Source organism: Macrotis lagotis, chromosome 1, assembly GCF_037893015.1.
Source record: "Macrotis lagotis isolate mMagLag1 chromosome 1, bilby.v1.9.chrom.fasta, whole genome shotgun sequence".
Lineage (NCBI taxonomy): Eukaryota > Metazoa > Chordata > Mammalia > Peramelemorphia > Peramelidae > Macrotis > Macrotis lagotis.
In genome coordinates, this window is record NC_133658.1 from 345609323 (window position 1) to 345634343 (window position 25021).

Genomic DNA, 25021 nt, shown 5'->3' on the forward strand with positions numbered 1-25021 from the left:
CTCACATATTTCTTGGATTTTGCTTAGATTCATTTAGATTACAGTAATCTTTTAATTTTAATATTTTACTTTTGATTTACTGCTTATGTTTAAGATTTTTAACTGAATTTTCTTTCTCCTGAAAATTCTTATTTCTGTCTCTACTCCTTTATATCTCTTTATATCTTTATATCTCAGGGCTGGACCTCAAAGCTGTCTCAGCCAAGATGAGGAATTAACTTTTCACCAATCTGAATTCCTGACTATTAGGGAGAATGAATTGAACTCCATTGGATTCCAGTCACCTTCCTTTACATGTGGTTCACCTCTCTTACTCACAGTCATTCTATTCCATTTGTTTCCCTCTTTTCTTTAATTCTCTAGGTAAGTACTGATGCAAGATAGAATGCTAACAGCCCAGGTAGAGCACACTTCATTTCTTTTATGTTGATGTTGCTAAAAACATTTTGAGTTATTACTCTTCCTCATAGAATTTTCTTTTGATTGCTCAAAAGGATGATTCTTTTGATGTATTGTCTCATTGTTATAATCTTCATTGATTAAATGAATTAAATTTCTAATTTTTATTCTTTGAAATACCAATTCTTATGCATTCAATTATTTAGTCTGCACTTAAGTTTTAATACTTTAATTTTTTTAAAGTAATAAATGCTTTATAAATTTACCTGTCACTCTCATTACTTTCTTAGACTGAAATCTCAAGTCAGGTTTACCTAACCCCAGTCCAGTGCTCTATTCATTGTGTCACTTAGCTACCCAAGAGGACCTGATTTCAAATCTAGTCTCAGACTCTCAATAGCTTTGTGACTTGGAACAAATCACTTAATTTCTGTCTCAATTTTCTCAGCTATAAAATGGGTATAATAAATGATACCTATTTCCTAGGGATGTTGTGAAGATCAAATGAAATAATATTTATAAAGAACTTAGCACAGTATCTATTACACTCATAGAAACTTAAAAACTCTTCCTTCTCCCCTTCCTTTCTTCTACCTTCCTCTTTTCCTTCTTCCCTTCCTCCCTCTCTCCTTCCTCCTTCTTGTCCTTCCTTCCTTCCTTCCTTCCTTCCTTCCTTCCTTCCTTCCTTCCTGTTCATTACTTCTGTTAATGTGGGAGAGCTGAAATTATTTCTTATTATCTATCTTAATCAGAAGATTATCATACCATTCCTTCTACTTGGAACTGGACAGGAAAAAAATTATAAAATTTTTATAAATTTTATACATTTATAAATTTTTATAAAAATTATAAAATTAACAGATATCTCATCAATTTTGTTCTTACCTGAGAAAAATAAGCTTTTAAATTTGAGTCCAATTTATAGATTCTTTTGAGATTTCCCCCATGAGTAATTTTTCATTGTTTTCTTTTCTGATGTGTCATTGTTAATCATCTTTATCTGCATAGTAGCTTTCCATAGTGAGTGCTCTTTTAGCTTTTTTGCTCATCTTAAAATATCTGAACACTATACCTGGGTATAGGGAGTGAGGATTTTTTATGTTGGAGCTGGGGTCTTGTCTTTGGCTTGTCACTGGCCAAGATGTTGCCTGTGCAGTCCAGGTATTGCCTTTGCAAAGGTTTGTTTGTTCCTTTATGTTCAGGTTCTGCCTGGGCAGTGCTTTGTTCCCAGTCCAGTCCTATCTTTTGCTCTAGTGTTCCTAAGGTTCAGATTTTGTTTGTGGTTGGGACCCTCCCTGCTGGCTTGCTATATAGCTGAGGATACCTATGTTGTTGTCAAATTGTTGGGACATTGACTGCACTGTGGCTAAAAACCTCCTGCTGGTTTCCCCATTTTCCTGCCTAGCTGGATTTTATTTCTCCTTTTCCTTCAAAGAGACAGATTTTCACTGAAGATTCTCCACAATGTCTACCATTGAAAACTTCTTTTGATCTGTCTTTTTTTTGGTGAGATCTGTAGTTTTAATGTCTGTGCAGAGGCTTCATTTAGCGTTGTGTAGGGGAAAGCTCCAGGAGCATGTGAGCTTCATGTTGCCATCTTGGCTCTGCCCTGGAAGTCTGGGAAAAAATTTAAAGATCTTTTAAATGAGCATAAACAATATAGATAACTAAGAAAAATACTGGAGTGGTAAAATATTTGCATCAAATAGTACCAATAAAAGTTTAACATCCAAAATATTTTAAGAATCTGTACAAAATTATATATTATGAATTTCTGTAGATTTCCAAAATAATTTATTTTGCATCTTATGTCTATTATTATCCTTTGTTTGTCTAAATACTAGGTACTAGATATAGTTATGCAAGGTGTGGTAGCTATTTCTGTTCTCTATATAGAATATTGCATCAGTCTCCTAATAGATCTTCCTGCTTGCATTCTCTAATCCCTTCAATCCATAATGGACACATTGGCAGACTCATCTTCCAAAAGTAAAGGTCTTGTCCACTCATATCACTCTTTTGTTCAAAATCTTACAATGACTCAACTCAGTATGTGACCTTTAGGGCTGCTATTTCTTTCAGGCTTGATTAGAACAGGTCAATATTCTGTTTTAATTTGTCTAAAAAAATGGACTATCCAAGCATTTCTCCTTGGCAATATGATCCTCATTTATTGCTTTTGGAGAAAACATAACTGCATTATTCCAAACTATAATCTTGAAATCCATCATCAGTTATTATTTCCTTATTTTTATTAAGGTCAGGAGTATTATTGGTGATCTCATAAACAACATTGATTGCCCCCTGGTCTCCTTACACAATTCTCTCTTCAGGACATAGGTTCACAGAATTTATGACCAGAAAAGGACATTAAGATATAGTTGTCCAAGTTCAGAAAGTATCTATGGTGTAGATTTTAGAGCAAGAGGACCTAGATTAACATACTGGTTTTGCTCTTTTATATATAGACTTGAAGAGATCATTTAAATTTATTGAATCTCAGTTACTTTACCTTTAAAATGTGGAAGTAGCAGTCAATGTTCTCAATGATCCTCTAGACATTGATTGGCATTTTGTGGTACTTTTTTTCTTTCATCTTTTTTTTCCAAGCACTACGCACAAAGTAAATCTGATAAGTGTGAAGGTACTTCAGAGTTGTTTTAATTCGTATTTTTCTAATCAATACCAATTTAGAACATTTTTTTCCATGTGATTATTGATAGTTTTGATTTCTTCTTCTGGAGCCTATTTTTATCATTTGACCCATTATCATATGGAGAAGGATTAGTATTTTTATAATTTTGACTCAGTTCTCTACATATTAGAGGAATGAGGTCTTTATCAGAGATATTTACTGTAAAATTTCCCTTGCTTTCTGCTTTTCTTTTGATCTTAGCTATATGGATTTTGGTTGGGTAAAGCCTTTTTAATTTAATATTATCAAAATTATCCACTTCTCATCCCATAATGCTCTCATATTTAGTTTTAAATTCTACTCTTCTCCATAGATCTGACATCTATACTTCGGTATCTATCACCTTTTATGTTTAACCCACGTACTCATTTTGACCTTAACTTGCAATATGGTGGGAGATATTGTTCTGCATTCAGTTTCTGCCCAGTTTTCCAGTTTCCCCAGCGATTTTATCAAATAGTGAGTTCTTGTCCCAAAAGCTTGGATTTGAAGGCTTGTCAAACACTAGACTACTATGATCATTTACAATGGTGTAAATGGGTCTTTTTTAGTTTCACTCTCTCACTGACTTTATTTTATTTTTAAAATATAAATTTAAAGACTGAAGAAGAGCATTTCTCTAATCTAGGAGAATTCAAAAGAAGATTCTATATGAAACTAAATCTTCCTTTCACATTGCTTGCTTTTTTTAAAAAGCATATGCTAGGTTCTACATGGTCTTTCAAAACTATCCTTTTACTTGTTCTTTTTTACTGAACTTCTGTTCTCTTCTATGGTTTAAAAATGTTTCACTTGTTTTTTTTTTTTCTTTTCCCTCATCATTGTTTCTAATTCAAACACCCTCCATACCATTCCTTAATTAAAACCCTAGGGATTTAAAAGGGAAAGAAAGAAAAAAAAAGCTTGTAACAAGCATAGACAAACAAGACAAACTCACTTGGTAGGCATGTATAAAAAAAGTATGCATCTATCTGCATCTTGTAAATATTAGCTCCCTGTCAGGGAGTCTAATATGCTTCTTCATAGATTCTTAGGTCATTGAATTCTGAATTCTCAAATCGTTTAAAGTTTTCCTCTTTTTATAAATTATCATATGCTAAGGCCATAAAGACAAAAGCAAAAATAATCCTTGCCCTTAAGAAGTTTAAGTCTAGCTGGGTGGGTGGGTGGGGGGGAAACACAACATATATCTATAAGAGGTGGATATCTTCAGACTTATAAATGAGACACAAAGTGATATGGCTGGTTAAGAAGAAAAGTATTTGCAGCTGGAGAATCAAGAAAGGCTTCATGTAGAATGTAACACTTGAAGAAAGCAAAAGATTCTAAGAGATAGAGGTGAGAAGAGTCTATTCCTGTGAGATTAGCTCATTATCTAAGCTAAGATGTTGACTGAATTGATAGAGGGAATCAGATGTAAGGGTAGAAATACCAAGACTTGGCAACTGAGTGGGTATGTAGGATGAGGGAGGCTGAGGCAAGAATAACCTGGAAGGTGTGAATCTGGGTAAACACTAGAAGGACTGTAGTAATTTTTGCAGAAATAGGGAAAAGTCAGAAGAGAGATGGGATATTGTGCTGAGGAAAGGGGAGGAGAGTGACATACCAATCAAACTACCAAATAATTATTTTACTGAGCTAGAAAAAATAGTAACAAAATTCATCTGGAGCAACAAAAGATCAAGAATAGCAAGGGAACTGATGAAAAAAAGGGAAGAAAGGTGACCTAGCTCTACCAATGCAAAACCATACTATTGGGGAGGCTAGATGGTGCAGTGGATAGAGCACCGGCCCTGGAGTCAGGAAGACCTGAGTTCACATTTGGCCTCAGACACTTAATAACTACTTAGCTGTGTGGCCTTGGGCAAGCCACTTATAACCCAATTACCTTGAAAAAAATAAACAAACTATACTATAAAGCAGCAGTCATCAAAATTGACTGGTGCTGGTTAAGATATAAATGGATTAGGATTAGGATAGAAGTAAATGACTATAGTAATCTAATGTTTGACAAACCTAAAGACATTAGCTTCTGGGAAAAGAATTCACTCTTTGACAAAAAATTGTTTGGAAAACTAGAAAATAGTATGGCAAAAACTAGGTATAGACCCACATCTCACATTCTATATCAAAGTAAAGGTCAACATGGCTACAAGATTTAGACATAAAGGATGTTACCATAGAAATAAATAGACCAAGAAATACTCTCTTATCAAATGTATGGAAAAGGACAAAATTATGACCAAACAAGAAAGAGAATATATTATAAACTGTAAAATGAATGATTTTGATTATTAAAGAGTTTTTACACTAATAAAATCAATGCTGCCAAAATTAAAAGGAAAGCAGAAAGCTGGGAAACAACTTCACAACTAGTTCTGATAAAGGTCTCATTTCTAAAATATGTAGTGAACTGCATCAAATTTATAAGGTTGCAAGTCATTCCCAATTGATAAATGGTCAAATGATATGAATTGATGGTTTTCAAATGAAATTAAAGCTATCTATCTATCTATCTATCTATCTATCTATCTATCTATCTATCTATCTATATCATATGAAAAATACTCCAAATCATTACTGATTAGAGAAATGCAAATTAAAACAACTCTGAGGTACCCTCACACCTATCAGATTGGCTAAGATGACAAAAAAGAACAATGATCAATGTTGGAGAGGTTGTGGGAGGATTAGGACATTAATACATTGCTGGTGGAGTTTTGAACTGATCCAACCATTGCTGGAGAGCAATATGGAACTATGTCCAAAGAGCAATAAAACTGTTCATACCCTTTGACCCAGCAATTCCAAGACTAGGCCTATATCCAGAAGAAATCATAACAATGGAAAAAGTTCCACATGTTCTAAAATATTCATAGTAGCTCCTTTTGTAGTGGCAAAGAATTGGAAATTGAGGGGATGCCCATCAATGGGGGAATTGCTAAACACATTACGGTACATGAATACTATGGAATATTCTTGTTCTTTTAGAAACCATAAATGGTCAGACTCTAGAGACGCATGGAATGACTTATGTAATCTGTTGGTGAGTGAAGGGAACAGAACCAAGAAAACAATGTACACATTAACAACAATATTGTGAGATGATCAACCCTGATGGATGTGGCTGCTCTCAGCAGTTCAGAGAGCCAGGACAACCCTATTAGAGCATCTATGGACAATGCTATCCCCATCCAGAGGAAGAAAAGCAAAACAAAACAAACAAAACAAAAATCGTTCAGAATCTGATGAACCATACGTTCACTTTTTTTTAAATCTCTTATGTATTTCTTTCTCTCAATCCTAATTCCTAATACCAAAAAGGACTAATCTGTAAACATACTTAACAGAAATGTGTTTGTATGTCTGATATTAACCTGACTATTTGCCTCTAAGGGGAGTGGGGTGGGAAGAGAGGGTGGAAGGAAATTTTGTAATTTAGGAATTTACATATGATTATGGTTGAATGTTGAAAAAACTTCATAACATGTATTTGGAAAAATAAAATATCAGTTAAAAAGAGAAAATGGAGGAGATATTTACTTTTGTTTTGGACAGTTAGATCTGAGCAAAATTTTGTTCAAAAAAGTCCAGTAGGCAATTAGTAACATGGGACAAGGTTCCAACCCAGAAGGATGACTAGAGATGGAAAGGCAAATCTAGATATTCTTGGCAGAGAGGATAATTAAAACATGGGAATTGATGCAGTCTCTAAGAGACAGAAGAGGAGAAAGGAGAAGATAGAGAGAGAAAGGATGGAATAGAGAAGAAGGAGGGAAGGGAGAGAAAAGGAGGGGAGGGGGGGAGAGGAGAGAACAGAGAGGAGGGAAAGGAAGGAGAGAGAAGCAGAAGAGAGGAAAACAGAGCAGTACATGTCTTCAAAATTAGGGGGTATGTTGTGGCTGTTGACACTGGGCCAGATAAAGAGGACAAGAACTAAGAAAACTGCCCCCCCCAATTCAGAGAGTAAGGATTCAAGTGGTGATCAAAAGGATCAAATATTTGCTACATAATGATAAAGAAGGATGAAGTTTGAGAAAAGGCCATTAGATTGAGCAATTAGGAGGTCATCTGTGACTTTGGAGAGCATGGGTTATAAAATTATATACCATATTTTAGGGATTTAGAATCAAGACCCAGAGGAAATGAATGGATCCAAACTGGTCATAACAGTTGAGCTTTATCTATCTGCTTTTTCTAGCTGAGCTGAGAGAGATTAGTGGGGAGAGATCTTCCTTTTTATTTCTCTGAACCAGGAAAAACAAAATAAAATTCTTCTCCTTAATTTAATGAATATAAGAATGTTCCTTTGATACATAATCTAATTAGATTGTTTTTTTCCTTCTGTTCTGGTCAAATGAGAGAATCAAATTAGGAATTAGGAATTCTGGGTTCAAGTTTTATGATCTAATGTGCTGAATGATCAGTTAAGTCTCTTCCACCTTTTTCATAAAATTAAATAGATTTCTTTCCATCTCTAAAACCCTATCAGTTGATGAAAGATCTCTGGCTTCCTTCTATAATGGGAACTGCTTTGAATTAAAATCCTGCACTTAAAGCCTCAGAAATGGAATTCTGGCTCTGCTATTTTGAGCCTTGGTTTCTCCTTCTGTAAAAGTATATATAGGGCAGAGTATAGGGCTAGGTGGTTTCTAAGATCCCTTCTAACTCTGAATCACTATGAGTCTATGAACTTCTTCCTCAAGATAGTGGACACTGCAGATGCAACATGGGTCCCTTCATTACATGAGCAAAGAGGCACAAGCTGCCTTTTACATGCTCCAGAAACTCTTGGTGAATTAAGAGCCACTGTGCTCTGGCCCAATGGCTGTCCCTTTATACTTACTGCTCCTGGTTTACTTTTTTTCCCCTTCCCCCATCTAGACTTGGATGACTCAACAATGGCTCCTTCTCCCATTCCTAAGTAACCAAACTCTGTGACTGCCCTTTACTAACCATGTAACAAGAGCACCTTTTGAGCCCAACTTTTGCCACAGGAGAGTTTGGTTGAAGAGATGAAAATTCGGTGGAACTGGATTTAGTTTAACATCAATAATATGCTTCCAATGATCATATAACTTAATTTTGAACAGCCACAGAAACTCAACAGTGGAAGCCTGTGCATGCCTTTCCCATTTCTGCCATGCTTGCCTGGCCCTTCTCTATCAAGCTACCTGGAATGAAGATGCTTCACCTCTCGGGTCTTATACTTTTCTGTTGCCTACTCACCTTGACTCCAGCCCAACAACCTGAAAACACCCTAAGTAACCTGCAAGCAGGCAAGAAGCATTTGGGCTATTGTTGGAAGGACAAGCCTAGTAAAGCAGAAAAAGCCAAAGATTTGGATTCTAAAGCCATCTTGGAGGCTTATTCTTTGTGTGAGTATGGCTGAGTCACTCTACTTCCCTGCCCTTCAGTTTCCTCATCTGTAAAATGAACTAGATGGTTTCTAGTCCATCTTTCACACCTAGCTAGATTTATGATCTTATAATTGTACTTGTTTTGTTATCTTAGCTAATTCTAGGCCCACCTTCTCAAGGAGACTCCTCTGGCCTATTTCTGAGTTTCAAATTCCTCCTTTATAATAGGGTTTGTACACAAAGTCTTTTCCTTTTCAAAACCTTAAATGCTTCCTCAGTTGTCCTCACCAAATATCATCAACTCTTAGAGCTCAAGGACCTCCCAGACTTTCTCAAACCCTACCCTTTTTGATTTGCCAGAGCTATTTGGTAGGCAATCATGGCATAGTGGAGCAAACATTGGACTTGGACTCAGAGGAGTCAGGTTTGAATCCTGGATCTTTTACTGATAACCTGTGTGACTTTAGGTGAATCATTTAATTTCTTGAGTCTCAGTTTCTTTTGTAAAAGGAGATGATTGGACAAGCTGATCTCTAAGGTTCTTTCCTGTTTGAAATCTGTGATTCTATACTATAAATTTCTATTTTTTCCTTTAAGTAGCATTCTCAAAATTAGGCTTCTTTTTATTTTCACTAGATGTTTATGTCAACATTTATTAAGCACATACTTTCATCCTTCTGTTCTGTGGGGCAGGAGGCAGGATAAGGAATTTAAAGGTGTACTAATAAGACAAGGTTGCTACTCTCCTTGAAGAATGTACATTTAGTTCAAGACTTTCATATACTCAGGACTCACCAGTAAGTCAATTTAACCAACAAGCATTTATTATGTGTTTAGTCTATCTGTGCTAGACCCTGAACTCAATATCCTGGGGTCACAGACAAAAGCAAAACTAAAGACAATCCCTGCCTTCAAGGAGGAAGACCAAACAGGAGAGAATGTGAGGAATAGCAGTGCAAACAAAAGTGGAACAAAAGCAAAGATTGGATCTGACTGGAGTCATCAGAGTTTATTTCAAGGAAGAAGCAACATTTTGGTCTGAGCTGAGGTTTTTGTTCTTGTTCAGTCATTTTTTAGTTGTGTCTGCCTCTTTAACTTCATCTGGGATTTTCTTGACAAAATTACTGGAGTGGTTTGCCATTTCCTTTTCCAGTTCATTTTACAGATGAAGAAATTGAGGCAAACAGATGAGGTAGTAGGGTGTTTATGAAATTACATCAGGGAGCTTAAGAGACTTAAAGGTCTTTTAGTTGGCAATGACCAGATTTTCTCTCAGATCTCATATGATAGCTCTCTCTCTCTCTCTCTCTCTCTCTCTCTCTCTCTCTCTCTCTCTGTCTCTCTCTCTCTCTCTCTCTCTCTCTCTCCCTCCCTCCCTCCCCCTCCCTCTCAGATGTGCATGGAAAATATGAGCTGAGGGGATCAGTAATAATAATAATGATAACTAGAGTTTATATAATGCTTTAAGGTTTTCAAAGCACTAGGTATGTTTATCTTATTTGATGCAACAACCCTATGATATAGGAGCTTTCCCTTTCCCCATTTTATAGGTAAATGAGGAAACTGAGGCTAAGAGAAGTTGTTACTTGCTTTGGGGATACACAGTTAGTCATCTGAAGGAGGATTTTCAAACCCAGGTGTTTCTGACTCCAGGCTTAGCTTTCTATGGTCTGAGGCATCTGGCTGGGCATGTTCTAAACACACCCACCTGCATCTGCATTGCTATTCTTCATTTAGTACATGACCTTTTGTATTTTCTAGTTGTCTGTGTTTGTAACATCCCTATACAAAATTGGAAACTCTATGAGGAAGATTCATGTGTTATCTAAACTATATTCCCTGGCATGGTTCACTATACTCTGCATTAGGGAGTCACCTTGTTGTAGAACACTGCTTTTATAATTTCTGTGCACTATAAGAATAACCTGTACTCTTGTGATCATCTAAATCTAGAGGGAGGATTACGGTTGTATTGAGAATGATTCTGGACAGATTAAAAGTGAAATCAGACACTTAGGCCATTTTTTCAGATCTCCACAAGTTTATGGGACCTCTGAGTATTGTCACACCCCTCTTGGATGCTTCAAAGATTGTGAAAACGCCTTCTACTATCATTACTGGGAAGTTGATGGAGAGAGCACAATCAAACCTTCAGGAATTCCTTGAGTGAGTTTTCAGTTATATTACCTTCAAATGTAGGTAATGGTATTAGCCAAACATAGATAGAGAATTCTATCAAGTATTCAATAAACTCGAATATATTAAGCTCCTCAGGCACGGTGGCACTGGAGAAACAAATATTAAGTGTGAAATGAACTTTTCTCCTAGGGAGTTTATTCAGTTGTGTCCAACCCTTCATGATCCCATTTGGAATTTTCTTGGCAAAGACATTGGACTTGTTTGCCATTTTCTTCTCCAGCTCATTTTACAGTTGAAGAAACTGAGGTAAACAGAATGAAATGACTTACTCAGGGTCATCCAACTAGTATATGATGAATACTGGATTTTAATTCAGGAAGATGAGTCTTCCTGACTCCAGACCCAGACCTCTATCCATTGTGCCATCTATCTGCCCCTCAAGCAGCTTACATTTCATTAATTTGGAACACAGAAAAGGTCAGAGAAACTCAGAAGCAAGAATAGCCATCATTTCTTAAGCATTTGTAAGCTGAGTCTCCATGTCAGGTTTTGGAACTTGGAAAAGTGAAATGACACATTCTGTTTCTTCAAAGAATTTGCAATCTCATCAATTTACATCAGTCTCATATCTTCCATTCAGTTCTTTTTTTAATGCTTCCACTCTTGTCCTGGCCTTCTGGGGTTTAGCTGAATTTTTTGAGGAACCCCAGGTTTCATGATAGGGTTGGCCCACAAAAGACTTAGAGTCATCCAAAAGTTGGCAAATTGCATGTCTTGTGCTTTCATAATTCATCTTCAACTTTATAGATGAGCTTATGATGTGAACCTTCATTCCTTTAATTTAACTTCATTTAAGGAGTTTAAAATTTTAATTTTAACTTAAAAATATTAATTTAATTTAAACCACAAATTCAATTCTTTAAAGTCCTTTTTCAGTTCTAAGCTTTCACTATCCTTTCCTTCCCTCCTCCATCCACTGAAAAATACAAATTATACATATGAAGTCATGCAAAACTTTGAACATTCATTCTTATATTTACAGTCAAAGAATGAATGGTCTTATATATTCTTCTACCTCCTTGCATTTCTTCACCACAGATCATCTGTCCCTAGAATCCAACTCCCTGAACTCCTAAATTCCCCTTACAATTCACATCAAGTATGCTTCTTTCATTTTGTTTTGTTTTTGGTTTTTTTTGGGGGAGGTTGCAAAGCAATGGGGTTAAGTGACTTGCCCAAGGCCACATAGCTAGGTAATTATTAAGTTTCTGAGGTCAAATTTGAACTCAGGTACTCCTGACTCCAGGGCCAGTGCTCTATCCACTGAGCAACCTAGCTGCCCAAGTATGCCTCTTTCACGAAGACTTTCCATAAGTTCTCCAATTATCTGCATTTATTTTGTATACATTCTGAATTTATTTATCCATTTTGGATATCCTATCATATTTATTAATCTGCAGCCGCTAGGACAGCGTCTAACCATAGTACTATGAATGCTCATTGACTGATAATAGATGAGTTATTGATTATGGTTCACTATAGGATAGGCACGGGCAGGGACAACATTGTAAGAGGTTTTTGAATCTATATGATGAACTTCTTTAACAAGTGATTCAGTGAAATGGATAAGTAAATATTTCTTCTCTTGACTGAATACAGAGTAGGTCATATATATATATATATATACATATATATATAAAACTATTTTACAAATATTTGTAGATCCTTACATGAGGAATAAACTACAAGTTCACTTAAAAACATTCTAAATTCAATGAAGAATTATGTAATCAAGCATTTTTAAAGCAACATATACTAATTGAATGGTTATTATCATTTGGTTGGGAAAGGACTGGGAAATCCTGATGGATAATTTTTTTTGCAAGGCAAATGGGGTTAAGTGGCTTGCTCAAGGCCACACAGCTAGGTAATTATTAAGTGTCTGAGACCGGATTTGAACCCAGGTACTCCTGACTCCAAGGCCGGTGCTTTATCCACTATGCCACCTAGCCGCCCCGATGGATAATTTAATTGACAAAATGCCAACTGGAAGACAATTTTGTAAAGTTCTGCCTCTGTGACCTACAAAGCAAGGTCTTGCATAAGCTAATTTCTCCCATTGGTGGTTTGTTTCACAGGCTTAATATTACCAATATTGAATTTTTCCACATTAGAATTCAGACAACTAAGGAACAACACCGTCTCTCTTCAACAATTCTGATCAGATTCAATATGGAATTCAAAGTGTGAGTACAAAAAAAGAAGAAATATGGTCCTGAGGCCATGGTTTGATAATCTTCCTCTCCTATGATAAACTTTCAGGTATAGCCAATGATTCCTGCCCATCTTAACACAACTGATCTATATCCAGCAAGCTTGAAGGCAGTCTCTTGCTTCTTCTTCCCTCTTCTCTTCCCAATATCCACTATAAACCTACTCATAGGTCAGATTTGTTTAGTTCATCCCCCTAGAAGTATGTATTTTATTGGGGAATGTAAGAATGTAAAGGAGTAAGAATAAAATTATGTGAGGAAGGACAGATTATTGACTATTAGAGAAACCAGAAAGGCTTCAAGACAAAGCAGCTAAGTTGGATCTTGAAGAAGGAAGGATCAGGGTTTGAAGAAGCATGATGGAAAATGGCTTGAGTGAATTTGAGTGAAGAGATGGAATGTTGAATCTCAGGAAAGATAGCAACCCAATATGGCAGGGATCTGGAGGGCACATTAAAGGTGGAATTGGGGGAGACAATAGGAAATAAATTTGGAAAGGCAGATTTGAACTAGAGAGTTGAAGGCCTTAAATTAAAACTCAGGAGATTTTATATTATATCCTAGAGACAAGTTAGCTCGTGAAGGGTTTTAAGTAGGAGAATGACATTTGTTCAAAGAATTTAGGTAGCACAGGGACTCACTTTATAGAGGTAGAATCAGAAAAGAGAAGTGAGTTAACCAAAGTCACAGAGATAATAAGTAACTTTTTGACTCCAAACTGTAAAAGTTTTGCTTATGGGTTTAGCATTTCCTTGTCCAAATTTTCTTTTCTAGTGCCTTCTGTGTCAGTGATAGAAGATAAGGGTTCACATCCTGGCTGAGATAAGAACTTTAGGGAAAATTTTTACCATTCAGTTTCTCAGTTTCTTCCTCTCTAAAACGATGAGGATACACTGAGTTGAGTTGAAGGTCTCTTCTAGCCCTTTGATATCTTAGTGACAGAAAGAGGAGGTAAGAACCACCAAAGCAAAGGTGGTCATTGCTAAGGATAGATACCATCAGTTTGCCAGTCTGAGACCAGAGATGGGCATATTCAGGATGACTCTCTGAGTTAACTCGCTGCTTAAGGACCTGGACCTGAAACAGCAATCCTGGGCCTGTGCACAATCCCCCCCCTCCCCCCAGGATCATAATCTGTCTCAGAGTAGAAATCTCTGACTTTTAGAAGCTTTTCCAAGATCTTTCTGACCCTTTGTGGAGGCATTGTTCCTTTTTTTCCCCCCTGTGTCTTAACTAGTTTCCAGTTCTTCATGGCAATGTGCATTGGTGATTAGAGACCAGGCAAAGGAATAAGTGCTCTGAAAAAGCATGGATGACTGAATCATTGCCAAGGATTATTGGAAGGAATAGGGGAATGATGATGTTTCTTTTTCTTTAGGCCAATTACTAAACACATGATCCTGCTACACGTGACCATTATAATGCCAGCTGAAATCAAAGCAGAAAAAGACAAGAAGAATAAAATCCACCTGGCCCTGTGCTCCTGTATCACTGAGGACAACAATTTAAACATCTTAATCACTTAAATGTGAATGCAAAAAACATAATTTCTTTAGATTGGAGTGGTAGGATGGAATGGAATAAGCATTTTTATTAAGCAACTACTATGTTCCACCTTTACAAATATGATCTCATTTGATCCTCACAACAACCCTAGGAGGTAGGTGATGTTATTATCCCCATTTTACAGCTGAGGAAACTGAGGCAGACTGAAGTTAAGTGTCTTGCTCAGAGTGACATTACTTGTCAGTGTCTGAGGTCAAATTTGAACTCAAGTCTTCCTAACTCCAGGACCATCACTGTCCCTGGTGCCACCTGGCTGCCTCAGGTAGAACTAGAATGCTGAATTTGAGATCTGAGGACAGTCCTGAGTCCTGGCTTTATGTCTCTCTAGCTGTGTAAACTCCTTCTAGTTTTGGTTTCTTCTTCCATAAAAGTAGTAGCATTTACCTCACAGGTAATGTTTTGTAATACTAAAAGAGCTATTGATATAAGAGTTCTTGTGAATAGGATTATTATATGCTATGGATTTGGTTGTGAGTTTGCCACCTTCCTTGGGAAATTCCTGATTAGCTGTCTTTAGTCTCATGATAATGATGCAAGTTTGTAGATGGAGAGATATTTTACATTAATCCTATGATATAACATGAAAGCAAGGGTGGATTCACATACGCACAACAAGTTACATTTTTTTTTCCCCATCCCAAAAAAAGATCTGTGAAGAAAAATTACCAAGTTTACATGCAGCCTAATTGTCTGTGACAAAGACAATACATTTGGCATTGTTTAAATAGTTGCCTGCTATGGTCAAGGAAAAAGCAACAAGAATGGTTGATAGATTGGAGAATTGGTTTTTAGTCCTGGCTCTGCTGCTGACATTTCCCCTTTGGGCCCCAGTATTCTTATTTTTAACAATAAAGGTTTAATCTCAGCTTTTGGCATTATATTTTGTGTTCTAAATCTACAATTTCTGTTATTCTAACTAGTTCACTTGTCATTATCATTTTTCATGAGTATCTGACTCTTTGTGATCCCATTTGGACTTTTCTTGGCAAAATACTGGGGCAGTTTTGTCATTTCCTTCTCCAGTTCATTTTCCAGATGAGGAAACTGAGGCAAATAGGATTTAGTGATTTGCCCAGGGTCCCACAGATAGTATCTGAGACCAGATTTGAATTCATGCAAATGAGACATCCTGACTCCATGTCTATATGGCACTCTATTCATTGTGTTAGCCACTGTTAGTTCACTTAACTCAGTAATATTTGCTTCCTACATGAGATCTAGGAGAAAATGCTAATATTTTTTCAGTCAAGTATATCTTGTTTTTTTTTTTGCCTGCAATATTTGCTGAGGTCTCTTATCTGGCCTAGCACAGACTATGTCATCTAATGACCAATCCAGCTAAGTCAGAGGTTGGGATGCTTACTGCTAGAAGGTTGGTTGCCCATTGATGACTGTTCTTGGCTATAACAACTCACCCAAGAACTTGGATGAGAAGGGGTTACACTATGGGTCTAGGAAGAGGTATTCACAGAGACCTGACCCTTTGTTTATCATAAGGGACATAAGGAGTCAAAGACATATCCTTGGTTTTAGGGAATTTACAAATCATTACAAAATAATAAAAAATATACTGTACATAATACTTGAACTAGCAAATGTTATGATGTCAAGTCTAAATGAAGACAACCAGAGAAGAGGGGGGGTGATTTGGAGTCACAGATTTTATAGGATTGGTGTGAAGATCAAATGAAATCTGGACATAAAATCATTGATAATTAAATGTGGGGGGAGAATGGGATGGGAATTGAGCTGGATCTTGAAGTATTTCTATATTTAGGAAATTTGAAGGGAGTGGGGCATTTCATGCTGTGGGAACAAAGAAGTAAAACTGAGACTACCTTCTGCAAGCTGGGGTACAGGATTCAATGAGAAACAATTGAAATGGAGAATGCAGAGGGAGGGGTGTGTGTGTGTGTGTGTCTGTGTGTGTGTGTGTGTGTGTGTGTGTGTGTGTGTGTGTGTGTGTGTGTGTTATATAAAGGGATTCTGAGAAAGCTTTAGAATGAAGGTGGGACCAGATTGTGAAAGAAATTAAATTTAAGAATGGGGATGCTGGTATGTATCTAACTGGTGAAAGGGAACCATTGCAAGTAGTTGGAAAGTGACAGGATAAAAGTAGTTTGGGGGGAGAGGGGATAGGGGTTATTTTTCTGTTTCTATAATTTTTTTATATTCTCTTTTAGTAATGTTCAAATGACTCAGGAAAATGGCCTCCATGCATGACTTCACATGTTCCAAATAGTATGTAAAAATAGTAAGTGTAATGATTTCTTCTGGGTTGCCTAGCAATTTTTAGATAACAGGAGAATGAGACAGAACTAAAAACATTTTCTGAGACTAGGTGATAGGTCATCTCTCAGGAGAGGTATTCTTATTGTGGAGAATCTTCCTAGAATGCTTCCCATCAGATTACATTCCTGGATCCATTTATCACCTTCTATTTGCTTCTGTGATTTTATCTGAAGTTTTTTTGATCTATGGTCTCCCATACACATTAGAACATCAAAGAAACAGTGATACACAACTGGTAAATTTATATGACATGAATCAATAGAAGATGCAAGAGGAGGCATTATAAGCATTGGCCCATAAACTTCTACTTTGTTTGAGATCTTAGGGCAATTCATGTTCAGAGGTTCTGCCTGTTTGAGGTTTATTGGTCTCATCACAGATCGTTAAATAGAATCCAGATCTCCAGTACTGGAATATATGCAATGGTCTCTCTTACCTATAAATAGATGTTGATAATGTTAAATGAATGAATACTGAGACTTTGGTTTTAGCCACTGATTATACCACTTTGGGCAGATTCCCTTCTCTGGGTCTCAGTTAATAGGAACAATAAGCCCCTGTCCAGTTTATCTCAGAGATTCAAATGAGATGAGATAACTGTGCCAGGTCTGGAATCAGGAAGATCTGAGTTCAGTTCTGGTCTCAGATAGTTATTAACTGTTTGACCCTGGGCAAATCACTTAAAACTGTTTGCCTCAGTTTCTCATCTATCAAATGAATTGGAGAAGGAAATGACAAATAACTCCAGTATTTCAACCAAGAAAACCCAATTGCAGTCATAGAGATTCGGACACTACTGCAATGATTGAACAAAAGTTGAAAATGCTTTGGAAATTCTATCTAAAAATGTTATGCAAATGTGAAGAATTCTTATTAATTTCCATGTCTTCTACCCCTTTCAGAGAAATCAGATTCTTAGACTGCTTGGAGACAGTAAAATGAGATCTATAATTCATTCTAGACTTGTCCCAAAATTACAAAGTCACATTCCAAAGATAGCAAAGGTGCATTTCACAATAAATACATAAGTGATTGGAGTTTAGGACTAACACAGATAATCAGGGGAAAGGATTCCTTGCAGTTAACTTTTAATTGAGTCTTAAATGGAAGGCACAGATCTTGTGGATTTGCTCTCATTTCATCTGCTCCAAAAACCCTTCACTGCAATTGAAACTACTGGGTATAGGAATTAGCATTCAACCTAGAACATTCTCATTTACTGTGAAGTTGGGAACATCATTTAATCTCTCAGAGCTTTAGTTCTTTAAAGTGGTCATACTAATACTTATACAGCCTACTTTGCAGAATTGTTAGGAGGAAAGGATTCTGTGAATTGTAAAGGGCTTGGAGAGAGAACTTCAGTATGGAACACTGCATATGACAGAATTCTTTTCTATTTTTTTCCTGATTTTTTTTCCTCTTTTTCTTAAAAAAAATCTTTATTATAATGGATCTCTGGGAGAAATAAAGAGGAAGGGCATAAGGACAAATTTAGGTAATATTAAAAGAGAAAAAATTAATTTTATAAAATAAAACAACCCATCAACAAGCATTTATTACCCACCAGAACAGTAGATCTTATGGGTGGTGGGGGTGGGGGGACAGTTTTAGTCCCTAGAATATAACCCTAGATATAAGACCTAGTATCATTACACTTGCTTACAAGTCTTAATACACTGTGATGGTTTTTCTCCATACCTTCAAGGGTTCCATACCTGTCATAATAGTTCTGACTATGTCTGTGGTGGTTCTTAGTGATATTTCAAGACTGCCAATTTTGTCTCTCCCTCTTGATTCTCAGGGTCACACAAAGTACTTAAATAGAAGAGTTAAGATATGAGCTCAGATACTCTGATCCCTTAGGGATTGGATCAAATAGATAGTGAATGTCATAAGCTCTGATCATTTTCCTTTATACAGATTTTTTTCTGCTCATCATTTCTTCTCCATCTTGGAAGACTTTCCAGACCCCAGGGCTTTGCTGTTAACTTCTGGATATCCATAATGATTAGATTGCTGCATACATTTCTTGGGTTGAAACTAAAGCTGTCATCTCCTCTGGATTTCAAATATGTTCTCCTGTTGGTGCTCCTCTTACAATAAACTACTCTCTTTGAACCTGATATAGTGGTCTTCATTCCTTACCTGCACTGGTTAAGTGCCCTTGAGTGGGCAACTGGTGGTCCCCCATGGTCACAATGGTGGTCCCATTGTGTCCATGGAATTCACTGCTAACCATTGGACTTAGAAATACCAGAGAAATGAATCATATCATTTTTGAAAGAGTATTGTGATCCTACCTGAAGATTTCAGATAGCTGGTGTTTCTAAAATGGCATAAAGCCTACTTTGAAATAAAGAATATTAGAAATGTTTGATGTCTCTTTTTCAGTCCCTTTCCCTTGCAATTAAGGACTAGAGATAGATCAAATGTCGATGGGGAAGAGGGAGCTGTTAGGAAGAGATGGAGATGAGATTCTGACTCACATAGTAGAAGATACTAAGCTGTTACCAGAGGTTTTATGGGCAGCCCCAGAGTTGATATTCAATTAAATTCAACAAATGTTATTTTGTTGTGAACTGCTGAAGTTGGAAGACAAAGCAAAAACCAAAATTTTAAAAATCTCTATGTAGCTATCTCTATCACATTGTATATCTATCCAAAACCTTAAGGACATTGCATTCTATGTTTATAAGATCTTAGATTTAGAACTAGTGAAGACATTTAGGATCCCCAGCATCCTCACTTTACCCATGATATGATTAAGATTGCCTGGAAAGAATGGTGGCCTCTCTTTGGTCTCTTAGGATCCCTAGTCTCTTCAAAATTCAGCTAAAACAGCACCTTTAAAATGAAATCTTTCCCTAGCTGTTGCTGCTGCTGCTGCTGCTACTACTATTAGCATCTATACAGTGTCTGTTACTTGCCAGCTCTGCTCTAAGAATTTGACAAATAAAATTTCAAGTGACTTGATCACTTGAAACAATCCATTTGACTTTGATTCTCACAACAACCCTGAGAGGAAGATGCTATTATTCTCTTCATTTAGCAGTTGCAGGAACTAAGAAAATGGAAGTTAAGTGACTTGTTCAAAGTCATACAGCTGGTGTTTGGGGTTAAATTTGAACTCAAATCTTCCTGACTCCAGTGCTTTATCCACTGTACCACCTAGCTGTCTCTTACTACTACTACCTCTCCACTGTGAATTATTTTATATTTCTTAAGTGTATATTTATACATGTACATCTTGTGATTCCCTAAAGAAAAACCCATCTGGGTTATATTCTAGGGACTATAACTGTCCACCTCCCTCCCATAAGATCTACTGTTCCTGGTAGGTAATAAATGCCTGTTGATGGGTTGTTTTACTTTATAAAATGTCTTAATTTTTTTTCTCTTTTAATATTACCTAAATTTGTCCCTATGTCCTTCCTCTTTATTTCTCCCAGAGATCCATTATAACAGATTTTTTTTTAAGAAAAAGAGGGAAAAAATAGAAAAAAAGTATGTCATCATATGCAGTGCTCCATATTGAAGAAGTTCTCCCTCCAACATCCCCACAGCTTCTGCAAAGAAGTGTGTGAGGTATTTTCTCATAACTTTTCTTTAAGGCCAAGCTCATTCTTTATGGCCAAGGTCATTCTTTATAATTTCAAAAGATTCATTTATTTTTATTTTGGAAGTATTTATTATCTCCATTTACATTATTGTGGCTCTTGTATATTTTAGCTTCTTGACTCTGCTTGCTTCACTTTGCATTTTTATATACATAGTTTCTTCTTCTATCCCAAAAAATAATGCTCCAAATTTTTTGGTGTATATGAAACTCTTTTTGTCACTGTCTCCCTTGTAAGATACCTAGCAGCAGCATAACTTGATCAAAGATTATGAACATTTTATCTCTTTATTTGTATATTTTAAAAGTTTGTACTATAATGTTTGTATTAATTCATAGTAATACCAACAATGGATTCCTGTGCCTATCTTTGTACAATCCTTCCACCATTGACTATTTCCTATCTTTTGTCATGTTTGTTAATTTACTTGGTGTGAGAGAGGTTTTGATTTTTGTTTCTCTTAGTTGTTAGTGATTGATTATTCTTTAGTTATTAGAGGCTTTTCTCCCATTCTGTTGGGAATGGTTTGCAATTTTATTGAGAACTACCATTATATTTTAGTTACTCTCTGTTCTCATATACTTCTGTTAAGTGTCTATATATCTTGAATTCCAAACCCTTAATCTAAGACATTAGTAAGGACTTTTTTTTGTCCTAGGCAGCCACTTTCCTTCTCAACCTAGATGCATTCATTTTGTCCGTATAGAAACACTTCAATTTCATGTAACATATAGTATCTATTGTATAATTTGTAATTGCCTTTAACCCCTGTTTCATTAGGAATGGTTTTCTTACCCATAGCTATGAAAATTATATGATTTACTTATTTTAAAATTTTTAATTTTTTAATTTTATTTTTCCAATTACAAGTTATGAAAGTTTTTCAACATTTATCCATTTGTATATTTATGTTATACATTTCTTTAACCACCCTCCCTTCATAACCCCTATCCTCAGTGGCTAACTGTCTAGTAGAAGTTGTCTATACACATTTGTGTTTAATATATTTACATATTATTCATTTTGTGTATGAGGAATTAGGACTAAGGAAAAGAAAGAAAATCCTGGGATAGGAAGGAAAAATACTAGATGCTTTTTAAAAAAAAGTGAACATAGTATCCATTCAAATTTTTTGTTGTTTGTTTTATGTTTTCCTCTACATGAGGATACTGTTGTCCATAACAGGTCTCCCAGGCATGCCCTAGATCTCTGAACTGCTGAGAGGAGCTACATTTATCATAATTGTTCAACTATGTTGTTCATATAGATGTTCAACATTTGTTGTTAATGTGTACAATGTTCTCTTGGTGGTTCATCGTTTGCTCAGCATCATGTAATTCTTTCCATGCTTCTCTAAAGTCTAACTATTAATAATTTTTAAATAACGATAGTATTCCGCAACATTCATATGTCACAAGTTGATCAGCCATTCCCCACTTGTTGGGTATTCCCTCAATTTTCAATTCTTTATCATTATAAAAAGAGCTGCTATAAATATTTTTGAACATGTGGGACTTTTCCCATTTTTAAAAATCTCTTTTGGATATAGACATAGTAATGATATTGTTGGGTCAAAGGTTATAATCAGTTTTATTGATCTTTGACCATAGTTCCATATTGGTCTCTAGAATGGTTGGAACAGTTCACAACTCCACCAAAAATGCATCAATGTTCCAATCTTCCCATAACCTGTCCAACACTGATCATTTTCCTTTTTAGTCATTTTAGCCAATATGATAGGTGTGAAGTATGGTACCTTATAGTTTTTTAATTTGTGTTTCTCTAAATAATAAAGATTTGGAGCATTTTTTCACATAATATCACTTAGAATTCTTTGTTGGAAAATTACCTGTTCATATCCTTTGACCATTTATCAAATGGGGAATGACTTATAATCTTATAAAATTGTTTCAATTCTCTATATAGCTTAGAAGGGAGACCTTTGAGGGGGCGGAGCCAAGATGGTGACAGAAGAGCCTCTCTTAGATGCTCTCTCTCAAAACTTATAAAATAAGGACTCTAACTAAATTTTCAAGAGACAGAACCCACAGAGGGATCCAGTGAGGCAATTATTCAGCACAAGGTAACCTGGAAAATAGTGGAAAGGGGTTGGAGGGGCGGCTGCCAGAGTGAAGAGACTTTATCCTCCTGTAGGTAGCCTCGGGCACCTGGGAGCCATGGATCATGGCAGCAGGGACAGTGTCCTGATCTACACCCCGGGGAGCACCAGGCACAACTTGGAAGAAAAGCTGGGAGACCTCTCCCAGAGCAAGTGCATAAAGCACAGCCCTCAGGGCACTCAATGAGCAGTGTTGCCAAGGCAGCCTAGATACAGGAAATGGAAGTAGGCAGAGCTGGTAAGCAGGAGCCCCCAGGCAACTGAATCTTGAGTGCTCAGCCTAGGTAAGGGAGTGGAGAGAGACTTCTGAGGTCTGTCCTCTGTGCCTGGAACAGAACTCTGGGGCTCTGACCACATTCAGATCCTGATCACAGTCTAGGGCCCCATAGAACAGCAGCCCCCCCCCCCACCTCAGCCCCATGGCAGAGGGTACATTTGTGGTCATTCACAGACTAGGAGGGAAGACAGAGCTTCACCCACTGAGATCCTTGTGGGAAGGAGTGTCCCAGTAATACTCAAAAGCTCAGGAAGCACCCCAAGACCAAGCACAGGCTGGGGAAATGAGTAAACAGAGAATAAAGAGGAATACCATTGAGAAATACATTGTCTATGATCCCAAGAAGATCAAAATACTCAATCTGAAGATGAGGAAGTACAAACTCCTGCATCTAAAGACTCCAAGAAAAACAGAAATTGGGTTCAGGATATGACAGAGCTCAAAAAAGATTTTGAAAATCAAGTGAGGGAAATAGAAGAAAAATTGGGAAAAGAAATGAGAAAGATGCAGGAAAAACATGAAAAAGAAGTCAGCAGCTTAGTCAAGTAGATCCAAAAAAATACTGAAGAAAATAGCATGTTAAAAACCAGCATAGGTCAAATGGATAAAACAGTTCAAAAAGTTATTGAGGAGAAGAATGCTTTAAAAAGCAGAATTGGCCAGATGGAAAAAGAGATAAGAAAGCTCTCTGAGGGAAACAAATTCTTCAGATCTAGAATGGAGCTGAAGGAAGATGATGATTTTACTAGAAGTCAAGACAAAATTCAAAACCAAAAGAATGAAAAATTAGAAGAAAATGTGAAACATCTCATTGAAAAAACAACTGATCTGGAAAACAGATTCAGGAAAGATAATTTTAAAATTATTAGGATATCTGAAAGTCATGATCAGGAAAAGAGCCTTGTTATCATTTTTAAAGAATTCCTATAGGAAAATTGCCCAGATATCCTAGAAGCAGAGGGTAAAATTAGAAATCGAGAGAATCCACCAATCTCCCCTGGAAAGAGATCCAAAAAAATCCACCCCCCCAGGAATATTATAGCCAAGTTCCATAACTCCCAAGTCAAAGAGAAAATATTACAAGCAGCCAAAAGGACACAATTCAAATATCATGGAGCTGCAGTCAGGATCACATAGGACTTAGCAGCAACTACATTAAAGGCTCTTACAGCTTGGAATATAATATTCCGGGAGACAAAAGAGCTTAGAATGCAACTGAGAATCAACTACCCAGCAAAACTGAACATTCTCTTCCAGGAAAAAGATGGATTTTCAATGAACCAGAGGAATTTCAAATGTTCCTGTTAAAATGGTCAGAACTGAACAGAAGGTTTGATCTTCAAATACAGGACTCAGGTGAAGCATAGAGAGTGGAGGAAAAAGGGTAAAATATGAGGGACTTAATGATGATGAGCTACATGTTTTCCTGCATAGAAAAATGATACTGATATTACTCATAAGAAACTTCTCATTTAATAGAGCAGGAAGAAGGAACTTTTATAGATGAAGCACAGGAGAGAGCTGAATTTGAAGATATAATGTAAAAATGGAGTCAATGGCTAAAAGGGAAATGTAATGGGAGTAAGAGAAAGAAGAGGTGGAATAGGCTAAAATATTTCATATAGTAAGATTTTTTTTATTACATTGCGCTATTGCAATGACATGGGAAGGGGAAGGCGAGGGGGAATGAGGGAATCTTTGCTCTCATCAGAGGTGGCGAGGAGAGGAAACAGCATATATACTCAATGGGGTATAGACAACTAGAGTAAGAAGGAGAGAAGGGGGACAGTGGGAAGGAGGGAATGTGAGTGATGGAGGAGAGGGGGGACTGTGGGGGAGAGTGGCCATTTTCTTTTTTACTTCTTGCAAGGGGCTGGAATTGGATGGCCTCCCCAGAACCACAGAACTGGGTGGTTGCTGGGTTTTACCGGTGGTATGTAGGCTCAGGTCCTCTTAGACCCATGGCTGGTTATCAGTCTGCTGTGTCACTTAGCTACCCTACAGCACATTTAAGAAGAGGTACAGAGTAAAAGGAGAGAGAAAATATAGTGTATGGTAGTGGGGAAGTACGAATGGAGGGAGTTGCGATCAGCAATGGCAACTGTGGAAAAATATGGAAGTAGCTTTTGTGATGGACTTATCCTAAAGAATGTGATCCAACTGTGACTGATGGTGGTATTGGAACAGACTGAAGCGCAATTATTATTATTATTATTATTATTTGGGGGGGGGTTGTGGGGCAGATGGGGTTGGGTGGCTTGCCCAGGTATGCAGAGTTGGGTGA

At 36.8% G+C, this 25021-nt stretch overlaps 1 protein-coding gene across 2 annotated transcripts; it reads left to right on the forward strand.

Annotated features, from left to right (window-relative positions):
• The first annotated feature begins 8033 nt into the window (after window positions 1-8033).
• On the forward strand, window positions 8034-18847 carry LOC141517675 (BPI fold-containing family A member 3-like). 2 transcript variants are annotated; one of them, XM_074228954.1, is made up of 6 exons: window positions 8034-8472; window positions 10485-10620; window positions 12768-12839; window positions 14245-14394; window positions 16616-16686; window positions 18645-18847. In XM_074228954.1, exons 1-4 carry the CDS (start codon window positions 8238-8240, stop codon window positions 14390-14392), a joined length of 591 nt encoding a protein of 196 aa, XP_074085055.1. In that variant the 5' UTR covers window positions 8034-8237; the 3' UTR covers window positions 14393-14394; window positions 16616-16686; window positions 18645-18847. The 2 variants fall into 2 exon arrangements, with proteins under 2 accessions (XP_074085055.1, XP_074085045.1); XM_074228944.1 differs by having other exon boundaries at window positions 8035-8472; window positions 12732-12839.
• Window positions 18848-25021: the final 6174 nt, after the last annotated feature.